Source organism: Diabrotica virgifera, chromosome 5 (genome assembly GCF_917563875.1).
Source record: "Diabrotica virgifera virgifera chromosome 5, PGI_DIABVI_V3a".
NCBI classification, from domain to species: domain Eukaryota; kingdom Metazoa; phylum Arthropoda; class Insecta; order Coleoptera; family Chrysomelidae; genus Diabrotica; species Diabrotica virgifera.
This window is the reverse complement of record NC_065447.1, coordinates 150,117,701-150,139,339: the sequence shown is the minus strand read 5'-3', so window position 1 is coordinate 150,139,339 and position 21,639 is coordinate 150,117,701. Positions and strand designations below refer to the sequence as shown.

Below are 21,639 nucleotides of genomic sequence, written 5' to 3'. Positions count from 1 at the left end.
CTGCCGTACAAGTATTTATGGAAGTGTTCGCAAGCCTTCACTACACCCAGCAGTTCTCTTCTGGTAACGCAATAGTTTCTTTCTGGTTTCGACAGGACTTTGCTGAAATAAGCGATGACTTTTTCCTGTCCATCCTGGATTTGTGAGAGAACAGCTCCTATGGCACTGTTGCTAGCATCGGTATCCAAAACAAATTTTCCTGCCTGTCCCGGGTAGCTTAATATCGGTGCACTGATCAGAGCCCTTTGTAGTTGTTCGAAAGCTTTTTGACACTCCTCACTCCATGTATATTCTTTGCCCTCCTCCGTCAACTTTGTTAGGGGCTTGGAGATATTGGCAAATCCTTTGACAAATCGTCGGTAATATGTACATAGGCCAAGGAAACTTCTAATTTCATGTTTATCTTTTGGTACTGGCCAATCTTTAATTGCTTCAATCTTTTCAGGATCAGCTGTTACACCATTACTCGATACAATATGTCCCAAATACTTAACTTCTCGTCGAAACATGTGACATTTCTTCGGACTTAACTTCAAGTTCGCTGCCCTCAATCGTTGAAAGACTTCTATTAGATTCTTGGCATGTTCATCAAAGGACCTTCCAACCACAATTAGATCATCCAAGTAAACCAGGCATGTTTTCCATGTTAGACCTCTTAAAACTGCCCCCATTAATCTTTCAAATGTGGCAGGGGCATTACATAAACCAAACGGCATAGCCGTAAACTGCCAAAGCCCTGATCCTATCGAAAATGCGGTTTTCTCCCGATCGGCTGGCTCCATGTCTACTTGCCAATATCCACTTTTTAAATCGAGTGTGGAAAACCAACGAGAACCGGAGAGAGTATCCAATGTATCGTCTATTCTGAGCAAAGGATAACTATCTTTTTTTGTTACCGCATTGAGCTGGCGGTAGTCGATACAAAAACGCGTTGAACCATCTTTCTTCTTTACCAGAACAACTGGTGATGTCCATGGACTGTTTGATGGTTCAATTACCCCTTGTTTGTCCATATCCTTGATAATCTCTTCGGCTTCATCTCTTTTCGCAAATGGAAGTCGTCTAGGCCGTTGTCTGATTGTCTGGGCGTCTCCGGTATTTATTTTATGCGTTACTATGCTTGTTTTGCCCTTATCCTTCGTGTCAATAGCAAAAACATCTTGATACTCTATCAGCATAGGCGTCACTTTTTCCGTTCGTTCATGATCAAGATCTTGGCATCTTTCAATGATCATCTCAACAAGCTCCTTTGGATACTTCGCCTTCGATAATTTCTCATTGGTATTTACAGAGCAAATTGAAGCCACGGGAACACACTGCCCGATCAAAGCTCCTCTACTTAGCTTGATAGCAGTTTCCCTTAAATTCATAACTCTTACAGGGATGACATCTCGAACTTTTACCAAAGTTTTCGCCGTTAGGAACTCGACATTATCCACATCTTCGACCATCCTTAAACTTCCCTCTCGGCAGGTCCATCAAGCATGGTCATCAGAATTTTCTCACTATTACCGGGTATGGTTACGTCGCATGTGGTAAGTAAGCGGATGACATCTTCTTTGTCGTCGTGAAAGGGCAACTCTTCACCATTGATCTTGAGAACTCCATTTTGAACATCCAATATTGCCCCCACTTTCCTTAGTACGTCCATCCCCAATATGAATTCGTCGGAGATCTCGGCAATTAATACTTGATGTTCAACTGTGGTCTGGCCAATGGATACTGACATATTAGCCTCGCCATATGTATTAATTAGCTCACCAGTCGCTGTTCTAAGCTTTACTGTTGCAGGTGATAATTTATTATGGTCTCGTACTACATCTGGACGTGCGATAGTTCTCGTTGCACCTGTATCCACCAAAAATGATCTACATCTATTATTGATACGACCTTCAATGTATAAGTTGTGGATTCCACCGGAGGACGTAAGGTTGACAGTTACTATGGGGGCTCTAGTTCTCGAGGTCGGCAGTTGCCCCTAGGTGTCGACCCGCTCTAGTTTTCCGACGGCTGTACGATCTTCTTACAATTACGACGAATGTGGCCTACGTCTCCATAATTCCAACATCTAGGCTCGCGTCTCTTTGGCATCTGATTACTTAATACTCTCCGTATCATTTCCTCCAGACGTTCATCGTTGTGTTCGTCACTTTCTTCAATGGTTCTTACTCTATGGCCTCGTGAAGTTTGACTAGCCGTTTCGTGTTCCAATGCAATAGCAAGTGCTTCATCTAAAACTTTCGGCCTTGCTAGTCGTAAAGCTTTCTGTAGTTCATTATCTTTCAGCCCATTGACGAAGGTATCTACTGCAATTTCTTCTAAAACGCTGTCTGGCACCTCTGGATAAGCCAACCGCACCACACGAGCCACATCTGCTTCAAATTCTTGCAGATTCTCACTTGCTCGTTGACTTCTACTTCGCAGTTGTGCTTTGTATACTTGTTGTAGATGGGCATCTCCATAGCGTTTTTCTAGACGAGTGAACAAGGTCTGGTAACAATTTTCTTGACCCTTAGGAATTGATCTTAATATATCTGCAGCATCACCTCGCAAAGCAGCAGTCAAGGAAACAGCCTTTTCCTGTTCGGTCCAATGATTGGCGGTCGCAATAGCTTCGAATTGTCTAAGGTATATGGACCAAGAGGACTTTCCATCAAATGGTGGTAATTTGAATCTCATATTATGCGACATTTCGTCTCTCGGTAGTTCATCTTTCACTACAGGATCTAAAGCTACTGCATTAACTGACGGTTGCACTTTTGTATCGGTTATCATGCTTTCTAATTCTTTGATCTTCTCTTCTACGGCCAAAACTACTGCATTAACTGAAGGTAGAACTTTCGTATTGGTTACCACAGTCTCTAGTTGTTTGATCTTCTCTTCTAACATTTCTTTATTGTCGTCTACACTTTTCTGTATCTTATCGAATGTTCTAGAAACTTCTTCAAATTTCTCATTGTTCTGTTTACAAACTTCTTCAAGTTTTTCGTTGTTTTGTCTACAGACCTCTTTAAAAGTTTCATCAATCTTTTGAGAAGTCTCGTCGAATCTTTTAGCAACGTTTTCGAATTTCTCGTCTCTTTTTCTACTAACTTCTTCAAGTTTCTCGTCGCTTTTTCTAGAAGTTTCATCGATCGTTTCAGAAACAGTTTTTAATTTCGATAAGATTACTTGTTCTGCTGACTGGAAGTGGAACGTCTCTGGGTCATCTCCGTTCTTCGTGAGGACATCCTTGAGTCGTGCTTGTAGGACTATCTTGCACCCACTGCTGTCTAATTCGTACTCTTCTAATTGTTCACGGAGCTGTTTTATGGTCAGTTCTTGTAGCAACATCTTTGGTCGGCACATACGTACTTTTCAAAATGTCTTAAGTCTTTCCGAATACCGAACAATCAACGCACTTCAATTATTCCCGACGAATAAAGTTCAAAAGTCTTTCCGAATTCACTTATTTATATCGCACTAAGTTTACTGTATTTTACCGAACACCGACACCATTGTAATAAAACGAGCGATTTCGTATTTATATACGACTTTATTTATATAACTGTACAGACGAATTTATATTATACCCTGAACTCATTTACAAAAACAGTTCCAATTTATAGCCCATCGTTATTTCTCGAAAATTCTGCCCATCTCTAGTTATTGTCCAGACGTTCTTAGGCTAGGGCTCCACGGGCTGGAAATTGACGCTAGCAGTAGCCGCAAAACGAACTTAAGGTTCCGCAGAACGGAATAGGAATAGCCGAACTGTACCGACTACAGGACTTGTGCGTAGTCGGTTCAGTTCGGCTACTCCTATTCCGTTCCGTGGAACCTTAAGTTCGTTTTGCGGCTACTGCTAGCGTCAATTTCCAGCCCGTGGAGCCGTAGCCTTAGAATTGCTCGTCTTTCCGTCCCGCTACATCGCGTCATATCTAGAAACATCGTCGTGGAATGCCTGCGTGGAGATGGGACCTGTTATACGACGGTCGGTCAAAAGTAATATTTTGTTACACTATTTTAGTACAACTTTTCGATTCTCCAATATTTTCTATATAAATAATGCACTCTTCATTCGTAACGAGAATTTCATCAGTTTTCGAGATAGAAATTAAAAACCAAGGTGAATACTACGTTAATCAAAATAACTGTGCCGTTTCATTTTTAACCTCAGATATCTCGAAAACTAATGACTTTATCGTTACGAATGAAGAGTACATTATTTGCATATAAAGTATTGGCGAATTTAAAAATTATGCTAAAATAGCAGTTCCGTCAGTGGCGTAGAATTTGGCAAGGGTCAACCATTCACTTTCCCCTGGCGTATGTCTCTAGTAGTAGCCAGAAACGATTATTTAAGAGGATCGGAACGTATTTTCGGCTGCAATGCTATTCAAATGGGGATTCATTTTTTTCAAATCCTGAGAAAACTAATAAGTATTTTTGAAAAATTTAAACGCAGAATGAAAGATTACGTTATTAGCGAGGGCCGAAAGTCCCTGAGAACTTCTACAATGTTTATTTTAATAAGTTACAGGGGTGAAATAACTAAGAGAAAATTTAGTGTGATTTTTAAATTCAAATATCTCATTCAAAATAAACTTTTTATTTATTCTAAGGGACTTTCGGCCCTCGGTAATAATTTAGTCTTTCATTCTGCGTTTAAATTTTTCAAAAATATTTATTGGTTTTTTCAGGATTTGAAAAAAATGAACACAATGCCGTGGTAATATTTTCCAAATCTGTCTTTGTCTTACAACGCACTCAACCGAATATAATATTGTCAGCATATATTGTCAGTCAGACACTGACAATCAGTGACAATTTTAAATATTTGACATTGCATCGGGAATATTTTGAGAAATTGATTAAATATTATTGATAGTGTATTTGATAAATAATTGATTTAAGACGTGAACTTAATAAAAAGTTATTTATTGTGTATTATTTGTGAAAGATCCAAGCAGAGAATACATCAGATATATCCTGTGATCCAAGTATTTTGTTGTTAGAGATGTTCAAAATTGTAAGCGTTCCAAAATAACATATTATTAAAAAATCACTTTAACACTTTTCCTCTTTTCTCGATTGATTATTAGTTTTTGTTGTACAAATAAATTATTACAATCACTGAAAACATAGTTAGTGAAAAAATTATCACATTTATTAACTGAATTAATAATTTGCATTTATAAAAATAACAGTTATCCAAGAACATTCAAAAGCCATCTCTTTAAATTAATTATGACATTTTCAAGTAGAATGACATTCTAGTAATGTTTACATATCCACACCAGTGTGAATTTTACTACACGTAATTTGCCGTGTAAAGACAGAAAAAGTAGGGATACACGTAAAATATTTGCGAATTATGTACCCATAGCCTTACATAATTTAGTAGGGGTGTACAGTGCCTACACTTTCTGCCAAGTATGACACGGATATGTGAAATAGTTTTAAAGTATTATTTTTTTAAAAACGAGCTTAAATCGACCTATTTTAAGCTCAGAAATCTAAGGTTAAGCTAAGGCCCATTCATTACCAAACACCATGTATATCTATACCGGGTATTTCATTGGGAAAGTAGCATACGTTAACTGTAGAAAGAGGACACTTAGGTGGTCACAAAAATACCATACTTGCCATTTTCTATTTTGCCATTTTATTTTGCCATTTTCTTATTTGGTTCATAAATTTTTTATCACACTGTATATTTATTTTATAGCTGGCACGCGAATATTCTTTAGGGTGTCCAATCAATTAATTTGATTAAAATTCTAAAAAATCCAGGTCCGGATTAAAAAATATTGGAAAAATGCTCCGACCCAAAAACAGCACCATGTACACCTGGTTCCAAAAAAAACTGATACGACTCTTGACGCGTATATTGTAGAAAATTGAGCAGTGTATTTTGAAGGATAAATACTTCTTCTTCTCTTCATTTAAATGGCCTTAGCTGCCAGGGCTATCCGGCCAGGATCCGTGAATAGGATAAATACTTAATATTTACATACTGTCAATGTCACTGCCAAATCTTAAAATTTGTCATTTAGCTTATTCTGTTCCACGGTTATTAGACTTTATTATTAATCTTTGTTATTAATACTTTCTCCGCAACTGAGGGTATCTTATCAACTGTATTGTTTTTAAACAATAGATGATAAAATAAAAATATTGACAGTTCAAAAATGTGAACATTATTGCATTGTGTGTGGCCTAAGTTTTGGGCAGAAAACTGAAATATATTACATTTTTACAAAATTTTGGAATATGTTAATTACGTAGACCAATTTTAACAGTTGTTTTCAATACAGATTTCAATCCTCTACAAATAGTTTCTAATGTCTTTTGATGTCAAATAATTAGGGAAGCTGGAATTCAACAGTTTAGAATTTTACATTGAGTTAATGCAAAATTATGACGCATGTCAAAATTCTCAATGTATTTTAATTGTATTCATTTTTTTTTCGAATCCTGAGAAAACTAATAAATATTTTTGAAAAATTTAAACTCAGAATGAAATTTAAAGACTACATTATTACCGAGGGCTGAAAGTCCCTGAAAACTTCTATATTTATTTTAATAAGTTACAGGGCTGAAGATAAAAAAAGTGTGATATTTAATTTCAAATATTTCATTCAATAGAAACTGCTTGTTTATTCTAAGGGGCTTTCCGCCCCCCGGTAATAATGTAATCTTTCATCCTGCGTTTAAATTTTTCTAAAATACTTATTAGTTTTTTCATGAATCAGTTGTTTGTTGTTTGTTTATTTTATTATTTGTCTGTCATAATAAATATGTCAGATCAATCAAATACACTGCTCAACATGATCAAATCTTACTAAGAGTCGTATCAGTTTTTTTAGGAACCGGCTTAAAATGGATTCTGCACTTAAAAAGAGGATTAAAAATTAAATTTAGTGGTATAGTTGGAATTTTCGGCAAAATGTTTTTTCTGGTAAAATTTTGAATTTGAATTCTGAAATTATGTGAATTGCGAGTGCTCGATATAGAAAAAAAATTAAATACGGCTTATTAACCTTTTAATCATACTGTATATTTATTTTATATTTGACACGCGAATATTCTTTAATGTGTCCAATCAATTGATTTATTTATACTTCTAAAAAATATAGGTCCGGATTTTCAAGAAAGATCCAAAATTCAAGAAAGATAGTATATACAATTTCAGAGAATCACACGTTTGATCAGAGCAAGGTATGGAATATTTGTTAACAAATTAATAGGACCATTATATTTTAGGTCCCAACCTAACCTGTGAAGTGTATTTAAATTTTTTAGAAAATATTTTACCAGTACTGCTACATGATGAAAGTATCAATACTGGTGGAATATACTTTCATGATGGTGCTTCACCACACTACAGACGCATGGTTTGAGATTTTTTATCCGACCATTTTCCCAATAGATGGATTGGTAGGAGCGGTCCTCAAGTCTGGCGTTCACGATCATGTGATTTAATCCTATCGACTGTTATGTTTGGAGATAATTAAAGTCCAAGGTATATAACGATGAAATACAAATACATACTATGAATGTATAGGGAAGAACTTCTTGAACGGATTCGATACGCCTTCCAAGAAATGAAAATAACACAGAAAAGATTAGGAAGTAAGTCGGACAAATTACAAAAAGAGCAAGACTTTGCCTTCAACAAGGTGGTGGTCACTTTAAACAATTACTTTAATTTTAATAGGGTATATGTCAGCAAGTTTTTTTTATTATTTTTTTATTTTTGAGATCCTTCGTTGATTAAAGTTATGTATTTTTTGTGAACTTTTTATTATTTATTCTTTAGTGTACCGTTAAATTTAGTTTTTCTTCCTCTTTTTAAGTGCAGAATCCGTTTTTTTTTAATTAATGTACAGGATGTTGTTTTTGGGTCGGAGCATTTTTTCCAATATTTTTAAATCCGGGCCTGGATTTTTATAATTATAAATAAATTAATAAATGATTGGACAACATTAGGATTATTCGTGTGCCAAATATAAAATAAATATACAGTGTGGCTAAAAAGTTTTAAGTCATAATTCATTTTCTCTTTTATAGGGCAGTCAATGAGAGCAAGAACAGGTTATTACCTCCGAATTCTATCCTACTGCATGGATTTTAATGAAATTTTAGGAATAGCCTGAAAATATCTCCTTATTCAAAGTCTACCCTATGCCGATGTGTGCTTTTGTCTTGGGGGCGGTTCCCACCCCTTCTCGGGGGTGGAACATTTTTTGGTTAAACAACTACGGAAGTTGCTAGGGAACCTAATTCTAAGCAAAAACTGTTCCATAATTTTTTTTCGAAAACTCAATAGTTTTTGAGTTATTCGTGGTTGAAAATTGGCCATTTTCATTGAAATATAACACCCTTTCAAACGGTTTTTTGCGAATACCTTAAAAACAATGCATCTAACTAAAAAAATTATATAAAACATTTTTGTAGCTCATAAAAAAACAAAGAGATTCGTTCCTTCTTCAATCTTCTAGTTATAACACAAAAAGAGATATCGTAGGTAAAAAGAGTTTGTTTTTTTGGTACATGCTTAAATCAGTGTATTCAACTTGAAATAACAGAGAAACGGTCGATTTTAGGTGTATAATGCTACCAATACCTTTTATTGTGCTTGAAAAGTCCTTTCAAATAAGCAATATTAAATGTCGATTACATTCAAACTAAGCGAGATATGCTGCAAAAAATTGATGACTAACGAATTTTAAGAAAAAAATTGAGAAGTATTTTTAACCCCTCATCCACAAGAATTTAAATGCATCGTTTTCCTTCTAAAATACATTTAACTACAGTGTTATTTTTATGTTCAAAAAGTTGAGCGGGTTTAAAATGAATGGTTTTTGAAAAAAAATAGATCAAATTATAGAGCGCATATTTAAATTTTTTTAAAAATCTTCCTTTTTCTCCATGTAACTTGAAAATGATAAGAGATACTGTTATAAAATTTTTTTTCCAAAATCATTCATTTTAAACCCGCCCAACTTTTTGAACATAAAAAGAACACTATAGTAAAATGTATTGTAGAAGGAAAACGATGCATTTAAATTCTTAAATTTTTTTATTAAAATACGTTAGTCATCAAATTTTTTACAGTTTATCTCGCATAGTTTGAATGTAATTGAAATTTAATATTGCTTATTTTAAAGGTCTTTTCAAGCACAACAAAAGTTATTGGTAGCATTATACACCTAAAATCGACCGTTTCTCTGTTATTTCAAGTTAAATACACTGATTTGAGCATGCACCAAGAAAACAAGTTTTTTCACTTACCATATCTCTTTTTGTGTTATAACTAGAAGATTCACAAAGGAAAGAATCTCTTTGTTATTTTATAAGTTACAAAAATGTTTTGTATGGTTTTTTAGTTAGATGCATAGTTTTTAAGGTATTCGCAAAAAACCGTTTGAAAAGGTGTTATGTTTCAATGAAAATGGCCAATTTTCAACCAACAATAACACAAAAAGTATTGAGTTTTCGAAAAAAAAATTATAGAACAGTTTTTGCTTAGTATTAGGTTCTCTAGCAACTTCCGTAGTTATTTAAGCAAAAAATTTTCCACCCCCGAGAAGGGGTGGGAACCGCCCCCAAGACAAAAGCACACATCGGCATAGGGTAGACTTTGTTTCTTGGGCTATTCCCTACTTACTGTGAAAATATCACGTAAATCGATATAGTAGAATGGAATTCGGAGCCACATACCCTCAATTTATTACTACTTCGAGCTCGCAATTTTGCCGAAAATTCAAAGTACATACCACTAAATTTTGTTTTTCTTCATCTTTTTAAGTGCAGAATCCGTTTTTAAAAAAATTAATGTACTGGGTGTTTATTTTTGGGTCGGAGGATTTTTCCAATATTTTTTTATCCGGGCCTTGATTCTTATAATTATAAATCAATTAATTAATTGGAAACCTTAAGGAATACTTGCTTGACAAATATAAAATGAATACACAGTGTGGTTAAAAAGTTATGAACCAAATAAAAAAATGGCAACATAGTAACTTTGTTATTGATGAAGTAAGACATGTTAGGTATGGTATTTTTGAGACCGTATAAGTGTCCCTTTTCTACAGTTACCGTATGCTACTTTCCCAATGAAAAACCCTTTTGATAATAAAATAAAATCAGTAAAAATTAGAGGGGGTTAGGAAAAATTAGGAGCCAGGAAAAATTAGAGAGAGTCAGGAAAAAATAGAGGGGATAAGGAAAAATTGGGGGACGTCCGAAAAATTGGAGGGAGTCAGAAAAAATTGGAGGAGATACGATAAAATTGAGTGCAGTGGCCGTAGAGGGCAATTGATTGTAATATCCGCCGTCGCTGTCGCATGGCGACGAACGAGCAAAAAATCACTAGTAAGCTAATAATGATGCATTGACTATAGACGCCTATCAGAATTTATATTATTCTAAGCTGGTCCTATTCGACGATCTATCGAGTTTGATTTTGACGATGTTGTAGGATTTGACTTCGGTTGCTTCATAGTTTAAACAACCAATCTTCAGGCTTTCCACTCATTGTTTCCATTATTGTCACGTTTTTTGCATTTGTATAATATTTCGTTCATCTAATTTTTTATAATTTTGTAAATATGCTTAAGATAAGTAGGTAGGTATCATCCAAATAATTATATCTTTGTTTTATTTATAGAATTCAACAGATAAAATGTATAATAAATATTTTTGGAAGGATACCGATGATTTTTGGAATAATATAATCAAAATATCGGAACATTATCATGATTTATTGCCTTCAACTTCTTGTGATTTTATAGTAAAACTCCTAAAATCTGTTAAATTCAGTATTAAACCTATAGCAGAAAGTCATGCAATACATATTTCTGATGAAATCAAGAACAAGGTAAGTTGTTATTTTACTAATACAAAAATTAAGTTCTGTGTCAAGTCTTAGTTTCTGAGCCTTTAATTTAAGAGCTCATTAAAGAACACCGAATACTCTCGCATGATCTTTAAGTTTTACTTTTTTCATTTGATAGAAAAGAAGTATAATACTAGTAACTTTTATGGTAGAATAATAACGTTTCTATTGAATAACACTATAGGTTAATAACATACTATTGAATGACAATTGCCAAGAGAAAATGACGAAAAAGTACTGTACACACTGTATAAACTAGACAAGAATTAAAAACCGCTAAACGCCCTAAAAAGTAAAATGGAGTGGCGCACACAGTATTCCAGCTACAAAAGAATGAGTATCGCGTGGCACAAAAATGTATTTTCATTTTGATGGAAAATAAAATTATAGTTTTATTTTGTAAGATTTTTCCATACATAGTATTTAGAAGTAAAACACGCTGTCATAAATAAGTGTGTTGGTAATGCCTTCTGGTCGAAATTAATTAAATAGAATAAATACGTATTCCATACATTATACTTTATTCACGGGTAACGGACAATATGTAAATAATAACACTAATGATTCATAGCGTCTCGACCTCTACATACTAAGTTAATAACTATCTATCTATATCACAATACTGATTCCTCAGCGTATTTTATATCGATCTAAATAATAACAAATATACTTAGTTCAAGTTCACGCATATTAAACATGTGATACAAAACTATAAACTGATATTGTTTTTATATATGTTCAATGCCCTAAAGGTTAATAACATCTTATTTAAAATATGTTTTATATAGAGTGTTCATATTATACTACATCTCTGCCGTTTAAAAAAAAAGTCCTAAGAAGAGAAGAAAAATATATCTGACGAGAAGAATATATCTGACGATATATTCCTCTTTCCCTTTTACAAAAATGTTTATGGCTACCTAAAAAAAAATAAATTTCTCTATTGAATTAATGAGAAAGGTCCGGCGATATAAGACCTAACTAAATAAACCTAGATAAGGGTTTCTGTAAGCTAACTGTAATCCTAATATACCTATAAACAATATAATCTCAAAATATTTACATTTTTCCCTATTTAACTAAACTGTATTTCTTAAACTATCACTATTTCAGGTACTTTCACGTCGTGTGTTTTAGTCTTTTTTTGTGTCTTTTTTTTTTGTTCACTAATTCACTTTGTCAAAATAGTGTCCACAGTGAATCAAATTGATCCTAACTTTTACATAGTCTTTAATAGTCTTTAAGTGCATATAAGCCGTAAATAATAATAAAATCTCGAATCTAATAATTCCTAAGCTAAGCTAAATATTATCTGAACCTCTATTCAGTGGTTTAGAAAAAATATTAACCTTACTTTACTAATTCATCTCATTATTTCAGTCTGATTTTGATTTATTTATATTCGCCTTATTTATAAACATGTGATACAAAACTATAAACTGATATTGTTTTTATATTATATTATGTTCAGTACCCTAACTAAAGGTTAATAATATCTTATTTAAAACATGTTTTAGATAGAGTGTTCATATTATACTACAACGCTACAAAAGAGCCCCAAACTGCAAACTTTATCAAAGGTATTCTTTTGTGGCGCGTTTTACTTCAAATATAGCAAATTCTATGGAAAAATCTTGTAAAATAAAACTATAATTTTATTTTCCATCAAAATGAAAATCCATTTTTGTGCCAAGTAATATTCATATCAGCTCTTTTGTAGCTGGAATCAAAGAATTACTAACTACACAGAAGCGAATCTGTCGTTTCCATTGATTTTGTTGGGACCGAAATATTTGACCCTGAGCACCACTTATAATATAGAATATATCTTACTTAAGGGGGGGGGGTATGGTTTGAAATATTTAATTTTTTTTATTATTTCAAATAAAAATGCATACTTTCAAGAATACTCTCTGAAAATTTCAAAATAATCGGATTAAAATTACCAGAGATACAGAGTGTTCAATATCCCTATCTTCGACTCGTTTTGCCGGGACTTCGCGCCAGCACGCTTGAGGGTATTGAGAAACGTTAAACAACTGTTCGCCTTCTCTTTTGTAGATTACTCCTCGATTCAGAAAACATATTCCAATGTGCATCACTTTACGATTTGGCAGACAAATAAGAAGATGAAGATGCAGTTGTCAAAACTTTAAACGCATTTTTCTCAAAACTGCTTTTTCAAATGCGGTGGACATTGTAACTGAAAAACTACTGGGCCGATCTACCTGATATTTTGCACATATTTTCTTTAGACATTTCATGAGGTAACAACGTCGAGATATTTTTCTTTTTTTGCTTATTTTTTGTTCAACAATAATAAGTCTGTTGATTTTCACAAAATTTTTACCAAAAATTTCATTTTTTTGATTTCTGAGTGATACCAAAAATTCAAAAATCATTAAAAATAAAAAACTCGACATTGTGACCTCGTGAAACTCATAAGCTAATTAAATCTTTTTGAATTTTTTGTTTCTTATGATCGAGTGACGAGTTCTGATCATAGAGGTATAATGGTTCTGATGTCCACCGCAAAATCCATTTTGTGAGCTGCCTGTCAAAATTTGTCACCAATGGCTTATTTTTCAATATTTTGGATTGGATTTTTTTCTAAGTATTCTTTGAATTGTACTTAATATGCTTATTTAATTTAAAAATAAAATAATTGTACCATAGCTTCGAAAAAAATTCACAAAAATGTGCTTGATATGTTGATTTCAAACCATACCCCCTCCTTAATGTTGTTCTGAAGCTATTTTCTTGTGGCATTTTTATAATCAACTAGTTTTAATGGGAAATAAGCCACAATTTTATTAAATGGAATATTTTCTATTTTAACAACGACGCCCGATTTGGGCGTCAAAACGTTAATAAAATCATTTTTTAGTAAAATTATGGCTTATTTCCCATTAAAAATAGTTAACAAATATCTTAGAACATAAAGTACTACTTGATGTTCTAAGGAATATACCATTCCAAATGATGTGACATTTTTGACAAGTAGTTATTAATTAAATATGAAATATAAAATTGTACTATAAAATATAACTAAAATAAAAATAAAAAATATATAAATATAAAATTTAAGAATATTTAACTATGAACAACTGTCACTGTCAGTCGCAAAAGTGAGGTTGCACCACTTACGTAGCGAATAGGCCGTTCCAAGATGCTGTCAAAATTAAATCAATATGGCTACTGGAAGGCAAACATTGAATATTATTCTATCAGGTTCTTATGGTTTTAGATCATTTTAGTTGTTGTACAAAGATTAATTTAACATTTTCTCTGGAAGTATTAATTTAGAAAGATAATATGCCTCATTGGTGTTGTGTTTTGAAGTGTGAAATGCAAAGTAATCGTGATAAAGTTAGCTTTTACCACTTACCATCAGTGCTACATTCTAAGCACAAAACTGAACCAATTTAACTAAATAAGTTATAGTTATCATCTGAGAGACAACAACAATGGTAAAATGCAATAAAATATAAAGATTTTACTAGCAAAATGGAAATTCCCCTGTAATCATCTTATATCTGGTAAGTTACAACATTTGAACATTAACGATTTTTGAAGATGTTAACAGTCTAATCTTGTAGGAAAACCAGCCGACTTAACTGATAATAACAATCCAGATTGGGTTCCTTCAATAAATATGGGGTATATAAACACAATGAAATGAGTTCCCCAAAATCTAAAATGGGAATTAAGGTACCAAAGGAGAATTAAAAGAAAAGGGTACCTACAAGAAAAAATTGCTTTTTTATTCCTCTTGAAATGATTTATAAGACACTGGACTGTCTTATATTCTACAAATACTAGGTAGGTCTATGATTTTACACATTTTTCATTAATGATACATTACTGTTACTTTAGTAGATTTAGAAACAGTGGATAGTTAGTGGTAGATAGTAGTTATTTGGTATAAAAGTTAGTTTAGTAGAAGACAAGATTTTGCCAAATAGTCAAACATATATTACAATGGAAAAATTAACAAATACATTTTATGTCATTAACATTTTTTGGAGAAGGAAGCTTGCCGAGTACTTATTAATTAGGTATATTTACTGGGAGACATAATTCATATGCAACGCTTCGTGACGACCATTTTATTAGACTACTTCAACTGTCAATATTGCCAACCTGATTTACATATACTTGGGGATCAGGATAGCTAACATTTCAATACCCCCTCTCAATTTATACAACATTTACATAAATAGTAAATTTGGATGAATTGTCGACTAAACAACAATCTTGACTCTAACCAAGTCTTGACAATAATTGAACTAAATGAAATCATAAAAACATACTTATACATCCTACATTACTCAGGTTACAACTCATACCTATATAGAAAAATATTCAAAAAATAACTTTCATTAACTCAAAAAATATTAACATGAGAATATGATAAAAAATAAAAAAAGCAAATAGATAATTCACATGAGTTGTGCCTAAAGTATAAAAGTACTAATCTATAAAAACTTTCAACATTCTTGAATTTTGATCAAAGTTCTGAGACATGAGAATATTTCATTTGAAGGAGCTTTAGTGAAAATATCAGCACAGTTTGATTTTGTATTTATGTACTGTAAAGTAATTACATTGTTTTCAATTAAATTTCGAATGAAATGATATTTTGTGTCTATATGCTTAGACCTTTTACCTTTAAATGAATTTGTTGCAATACATATAGCTCCCTGGTTATCTATATATAATATACTACCAGTTATTTTCTCGTTCAATAATTCTTCTGCTAAGTTTTTTGTGAACAATAACTCACAACATGTAACAGTTGATGAAATATATTCGGCCTCAGTACTGCTCAATGAAACAGTGCTCTGTTTCCTTGAATACCATGAAACTGGATTGTCTAGAAAATATACTATACCTCCTGACATGCTTTTTCTATCATTTACATTTGCTGCCCAATCTGAGTCTGAATATGCAAATATTAAAGGTTTTCTTTTTATATTTTTACTGTATATAAGACAGAAATTAATTGTATTTTTTAAATATCTAATAATACGTTTAGCAGCTTTCCATAATATATCATCAGGACAATCAAGAAATTGACTCAAATAAGAGATTGAAAACATTATGTCAGGGCGACTACCCAATGCAATATACATTAAGCTTCCAATTAATTGCCTATAAGGCACATTGACAGAGATTTGATTATTAGCATTAGTTTTGTCAACCTGAAAACCTGTTTCCATTGGTGTTTTGCTAACATTGCAATTCGTCATATTAAATTTCTCAATTATCTTATTGATTAAGGGTTTTTGAGAAATATACATTTTTACATCATTTTTATTTACAGAATATTCAAAATCAATACCCAAAAAGTTGTTTACACAACCAAGATTTTTTGCGTTAAACTCACTTTTTAAACTTTCAATAATTTTTTGAATCGAATCGCTATCTTCACCGCACAATAGGATATCATCGACCCATATACACATACACACATTTTTCTTTGTATAAACGCAACAGTCACTTTCCGCACTTTTAAAACCAATTTTGATTGCCCATTTGTTGAATCGTTGGTTCCAGCATTTGGGTGATTCTTTTAGTCCATATAAAGCCTTTTGTAGTTTGAGAACTTTGCTTTGTCGTTTATAACCCTTAGGACAATGAATATAAACATCATGTTGTAGCACTCCGTTGATGAACGCTGAAGGAATGTCTAATTGGTATACCTTCCAGTCGTTATTGAGAGCCAGTGATAATAAAATTCTTACACTTGCCATCTTAGCTACTGGTGAATATATATCTAAAAACACTTCTTCTTCATAACCCTTGGCGACTAAGCGAGCTTTTTCCGTGCCATCACTTTTTGTTTTAAATACCCATTTTGTATTTAAGATTTGTTGATCATGAGGTATTTTTGTGGCTTCACTCCACGTGTTCATTTTTTCAAGACATTCTAGTTCTGTTTCTATTGCCTGCTTCCATTCATCTTCCTCTACTGCTTCTTCATAAGTTACTGGTGTTGATGTAACTAAGCAATATGCATAATAAAGTTCATAGTCTTTGAACTTCGAAGGTTGTTTTATTTCTCTATTGGAGGAAGTAATTTTGGTATTTTGTAAATTTACTGGTTTTTCATCTTGTGAATTAATTTCAGTAGTGTTTCTTAATGTTTGGACTGTACTTTCTTCATAATTTGTTTCAAATGTTTCCAATTCATTTTGGCTTGGTAAAATTTCCTCAATATTTTGATTATTCGACGATATTTCTGGAGAATATTTATACTGTGTTTCATCGAAAACAACATCTCTTGAAATTTTGATTTGCTTGGTCAGTGGATTCCAAATTCTATAACCAGCACCACTGTATCCAACCATTACACCTTTACTTGCTCTTGGTTCTAATTTACTTTGCTTTGGTAGGTTGTAGTACCACACTTTTGAACCAAAAATTCTAAGTTTAGACAAGTCAAGTCTGCCTAAGTATATTTCTGCTGGTACTTGTAATTCAATTGCTCGTGATGGAGTTCGATTAAGCTGATAAACAGCTGTTCTAACTGCTTCTCCCCACAAACTCTTTGGAAGATTTGTTTCTACAAACATTGCTCTTACTTTGTCTAAAATAGTACGATTAAGTCGTTCGGCTATACTATTCTGCTGAGGTGTGTACCCTGCAGTAAATTCTTGTACTATACCATGTTGTATACAATAGTTTTTAAAATATTTAGAAGACATCTCTCCAACTTTATCCATTCTTATTCTAGATACTCTCCTGCCTTCTGCAGCTAATTTTTCAATATGATTAATAAGATGTGATTCGCTTTCGCTTTTTCTTGTCATTAAATATACAACACTAAAATGTGAGAAATCATCAATAATTGATAAGTAATACTTTTCACCAGAAAATGTGGGATCTTTGGATGGTCCCCAAGTATCAACATGTAAAAGTTCCCCAACTCTAGAGGATTTTTTGTATATAACTTCTTTAAAAGGTTGCCTTGTGGCTTTTCCTTGTTGACACGAGTCACATAGTTTATCTGAATAGGGAAGTCCCAACAATTGTAGTCCCCTTCTATTTACGTGTCCTAAACGTAAATGCCATAAGTCTTTATCGCTATGCTTTACTACTAAACTAGATTGAAAATTATTTAATTGAAAATTTGCAGCAAATAAGTTACTCTTATGTTTATAGCAAATAAGTTTAAAGTTCTTTTTTCTTATTTCAGCCTTATTTTCTTTAAATACTACTGTGAAACCTAAACTGTTTAGTTTACTGACTGATAATAAATTATATTCTAGTTCATTTAAAATGAGAACATCAATGTTAATAGGAGTTTCATTGTAATAAACTTTTAATTTACCTTTTGTACGAGCCGTCATCACTCTTCCATCTGCTATTTTAATGCCAACAGGCTCAATTTCAATAATATTACTTATAAATTGTTTATATTTATTGCTGCACATATTCTGTGATGCTCCAGAATCTATTATAAACGAAATTTGGCTGTCATCATTCTTGAGATTTTCAGCTGGTAGGGCTGTGATAAAACTTACTTCGTCTTCGGCTACATGGATATTCTGTTTACCTTGTGTATCATTATTGGCTCTTCTGCCACGGGAATAGTTATTTCCTCGAAAAAATCTCCCTCGATTATTGTTACCTCTATAATTATTATTGTTTTTTCTGAAACAATTGGACACTAGATGGCCTTCAAGTCCACAAAATGAGCATCGGGGTTTTTTATTGTATTGCTTCGTATAAAAAGAGGATTCTTCACTTTCTTGTACATTATTTTTCAGCTTCAATTCTGCATCTAATAATTTTGCTTTAACGAAATCAACAGATAGTTTATCATTTGAAGTTTCTAGGACAGTAATAACGGTGTCAAACGTATCTGTCATTGTCAACAAAAGGTGACATACCTTGTCATCTTCTTCGATTGTAGTTCCAGTCGATTCAAGCTCTCGGATTAAAGAATCGAATTCAACGAAAAATTTTTGTAAATCGATACCTTGTTTATATTTCAACGTTAACAACTTTTTCCGCACATATAAACGAGAAAGAATACTTTTTCTTTCAAACACTTTTTCTAAACTTTTTATCATTTCGAATGCTGAGTCACAGTCACGAATATATTCTAAATGTTCATCTGTAATGCATGTGACAATGATCGATCTTGCTGTTGCATCATGCTTTTTATGTTGATTTTGCTCGTCTCTTGATAATTGTGTGAATTGCGTTGCAGTTACTTCAGTGGTAATAAAATCTTTAGCACCTTTGGCATCTAGAAGATTGCCTAATCTAAATTTCCATGACGAAAAGTTCGTAGATGTTAATTGCGGATACAAACTCACGGTTGAATTCGCGCCATTTAAACCTTGGACTGCCATTTTTTTGCGGTCACTCACAACACTGCCGGTCGGTATAAACAGCAACACTAAAAAACTTTACTTCTTATTGAATGTACTCTTGGCATGTAAAACTGGAGTCCATAACCTTTTGGAGAAGGAAGCTTGCCGAGTACTTATTAATTAGGTATATTTACTGGGAGACATAATTCATATGCAACGCTTCGTGACGACCATTTTATTAGACTACTTCAACCATAGATTAATAATATAGTATTACCGGATAGATAGGCAACTCACTGTAAAAATTTGGTTCCTTTCGCCACTTGCGACCGTAGTGTTAACTAATCACCATCTGGCGGGAAATTTAAATGGACAAGCATTAATTTCATCCGTTCAGCGCCTCTTGCGGGCCCTTTCGTTACTAATTAAAATATCTTCTTATTTTACAAGAAATAATCTCACCTATATTATTAAAATAAAATACCAGAACTTACTAAGCTTGTTAAAGTATTTTATTTAAATAATATCTAAGTAATACTCATAAATTATTCGGAATTCCCAAGTTACAAAATATGTGTTATTTTTGCTGTCAAATTTAGTGAGGAAAAGGGATATAAAAAAAGTTATGACAATGTTTTTCTAAATATAGGTACGTGTATTTATTTGTTGTTTCAGATAAAACAGTTATAAACTAATTACTATTTACCTATCTATGCATTTTTCTAACTTTTCTATGATTTGTACTAAACTACACTTGTTGCAACAAACTCTATTTGTAACTAAAACAAAACTACACTTTATCAACGAAGGATAAGGAACCAACTTAAATTGAAATTACTAAGAACAAATCGTTAAAGATAATAAAATAAAAAATAAAAACTGTAAACTAATGGAAAATTTTTTCCACTAACTGTCATTACTTTTGTTTGATAGAATTGACATTGCCGAGTTAAGCCTCGTTTGATTATTTTATTTGTGACATTCAGATATGGCGTTAACATAAATGATTGGTTAAAGTCTTCGTGAGCGAGATAGGCTGTCATTTCTCTTTATTAGCTCACCGTAGTGAAAGTGATGGGGGAAATTCCCCAGTTTGTTCATATAAGATTCCGGGGCATGACTTCAACTGTCAATATTGCCAACCTGATTTACATATACTTGGGGATCAGGATAGCTAACATTTCAATAACATTAACACAGGATTTTAAATATCAGCTTAAGAAATTAGCTTTATCTTGTGAAAGTATAGAAAATGATGATGCCAAAACTAAAAATTATACTGGTTTAGCAAATTACAATGTTTTTAAAATAGCTTTAAAGTATATTACACCATTTATCAAATACCATCAAAATACTGTTTTGTCACCAAGTGATCAAGTATTGCTTACTTTAGCTAAACTAAGCTTAAACTTAGATTATAAAGATTTGAGATATAGGTTTAGTATTTCACCCTACCCGGTATCAACTTATTTCAAAAATACTTTGTATATAATGTGTCTTAGGTTAAAAAAATTTGTGTTCTGGCCTGATAGAGATATTTTAAAGAAAACTATGCAAAATTCACTTAAAGAATCTTTTCATGGAAATACTACAGGTATAATTGACTTTGGACGAATGTTTGTATGAAACGAATTATTTATTGTTCTGAAGCTAGTTATTTGAGGCATTTTTGTAATTAACTATTCTAATTGGGAAATAAGCCACAATTTAACTTAAAAAATAATTTTATTAATCTTTCGACTTCCAAATCAGACGTCATTGTCAAAATACAAAATATTATTATTTATGCATATTATTACCTGTAAATATTTCTTCTGATTGTTAATTGTAAAGGATTGAAAAATTACCATTTATTTTATTTTTTTTAGAATCAGCTGAGAGAAGTGGTCTACAAAAACCCAGGAAGGAAACGGAATATGTGGCTACGAAAGGCAAAAGAAAGGTTTACAAAGCAAATGTGACACATTTTTTTGAAATATTTAGGAATATCAGTAAATTGCATTAAAAAAATGTATGAAAAGATTTTGTTCAATAAAAATGTTTATATTTATCAAGGATGTATTAATTGGTATGGCCACATATCGTCAGTGATGTAATAATACATCCTATCTGTTTTTTCATGAGTTTCGTAAGAGAGACTAAAAACTTGTCTTAGGGTCACCTGTTTTCATATGATATTTTTTGACTTGTTTTGTAGTAAATTAAACTATCTATGAACTACAAAACAAGTCAAAACTTACATATGAACACAGGAGGTGACCTTAAAACATGTTTTTCCATCTCTCCTACAAAACTCATGAAAAAACAGATAGGAGGTATTGTCACATCAGCAAGGATGTACAGTGATGAGTGCCCTAATAACCGGCAAAATAGCACAAAAGACGGGCAACATATTTAGTTGTGAGATAAAAAGAAATGAAACTAGTC

General features: G+C 32.5%; 1 protein-coding gene and 1 long non-coding RNA gene across 2 annotated transcripts in view; both read left to right on the top strand.

Moving 5' to 3' along the window:
• The window catches only part of LOC126885494 (NFX1-type zinc finger-containing protein 1-like), a gene marked incomplete at its 3' end in the record, with an annotated part of 372,388 nt that overhangs the window by 99,721 nt on the left and 251,028 nt on the right, over positions 1-21,639 (top strand). The window contains 1 exon segment of the mRNA XM_050652072.1: positions 10,658-10,867. Coding sequence (XP_050508029.1) covers positions 10,658-10,867 — 210 coding nt within the window.
• LOC126884506 (uncharacterized) lies at positions 13,556-21,262 on the top strand. The gene is made up of 2 exons (XR_007698071.1): positions 13,556-14,707; positions 21,081-21,262. It is a non-coding gene; the product is annotated as an uncharacterized LOC126884506 (long non-coding RNA).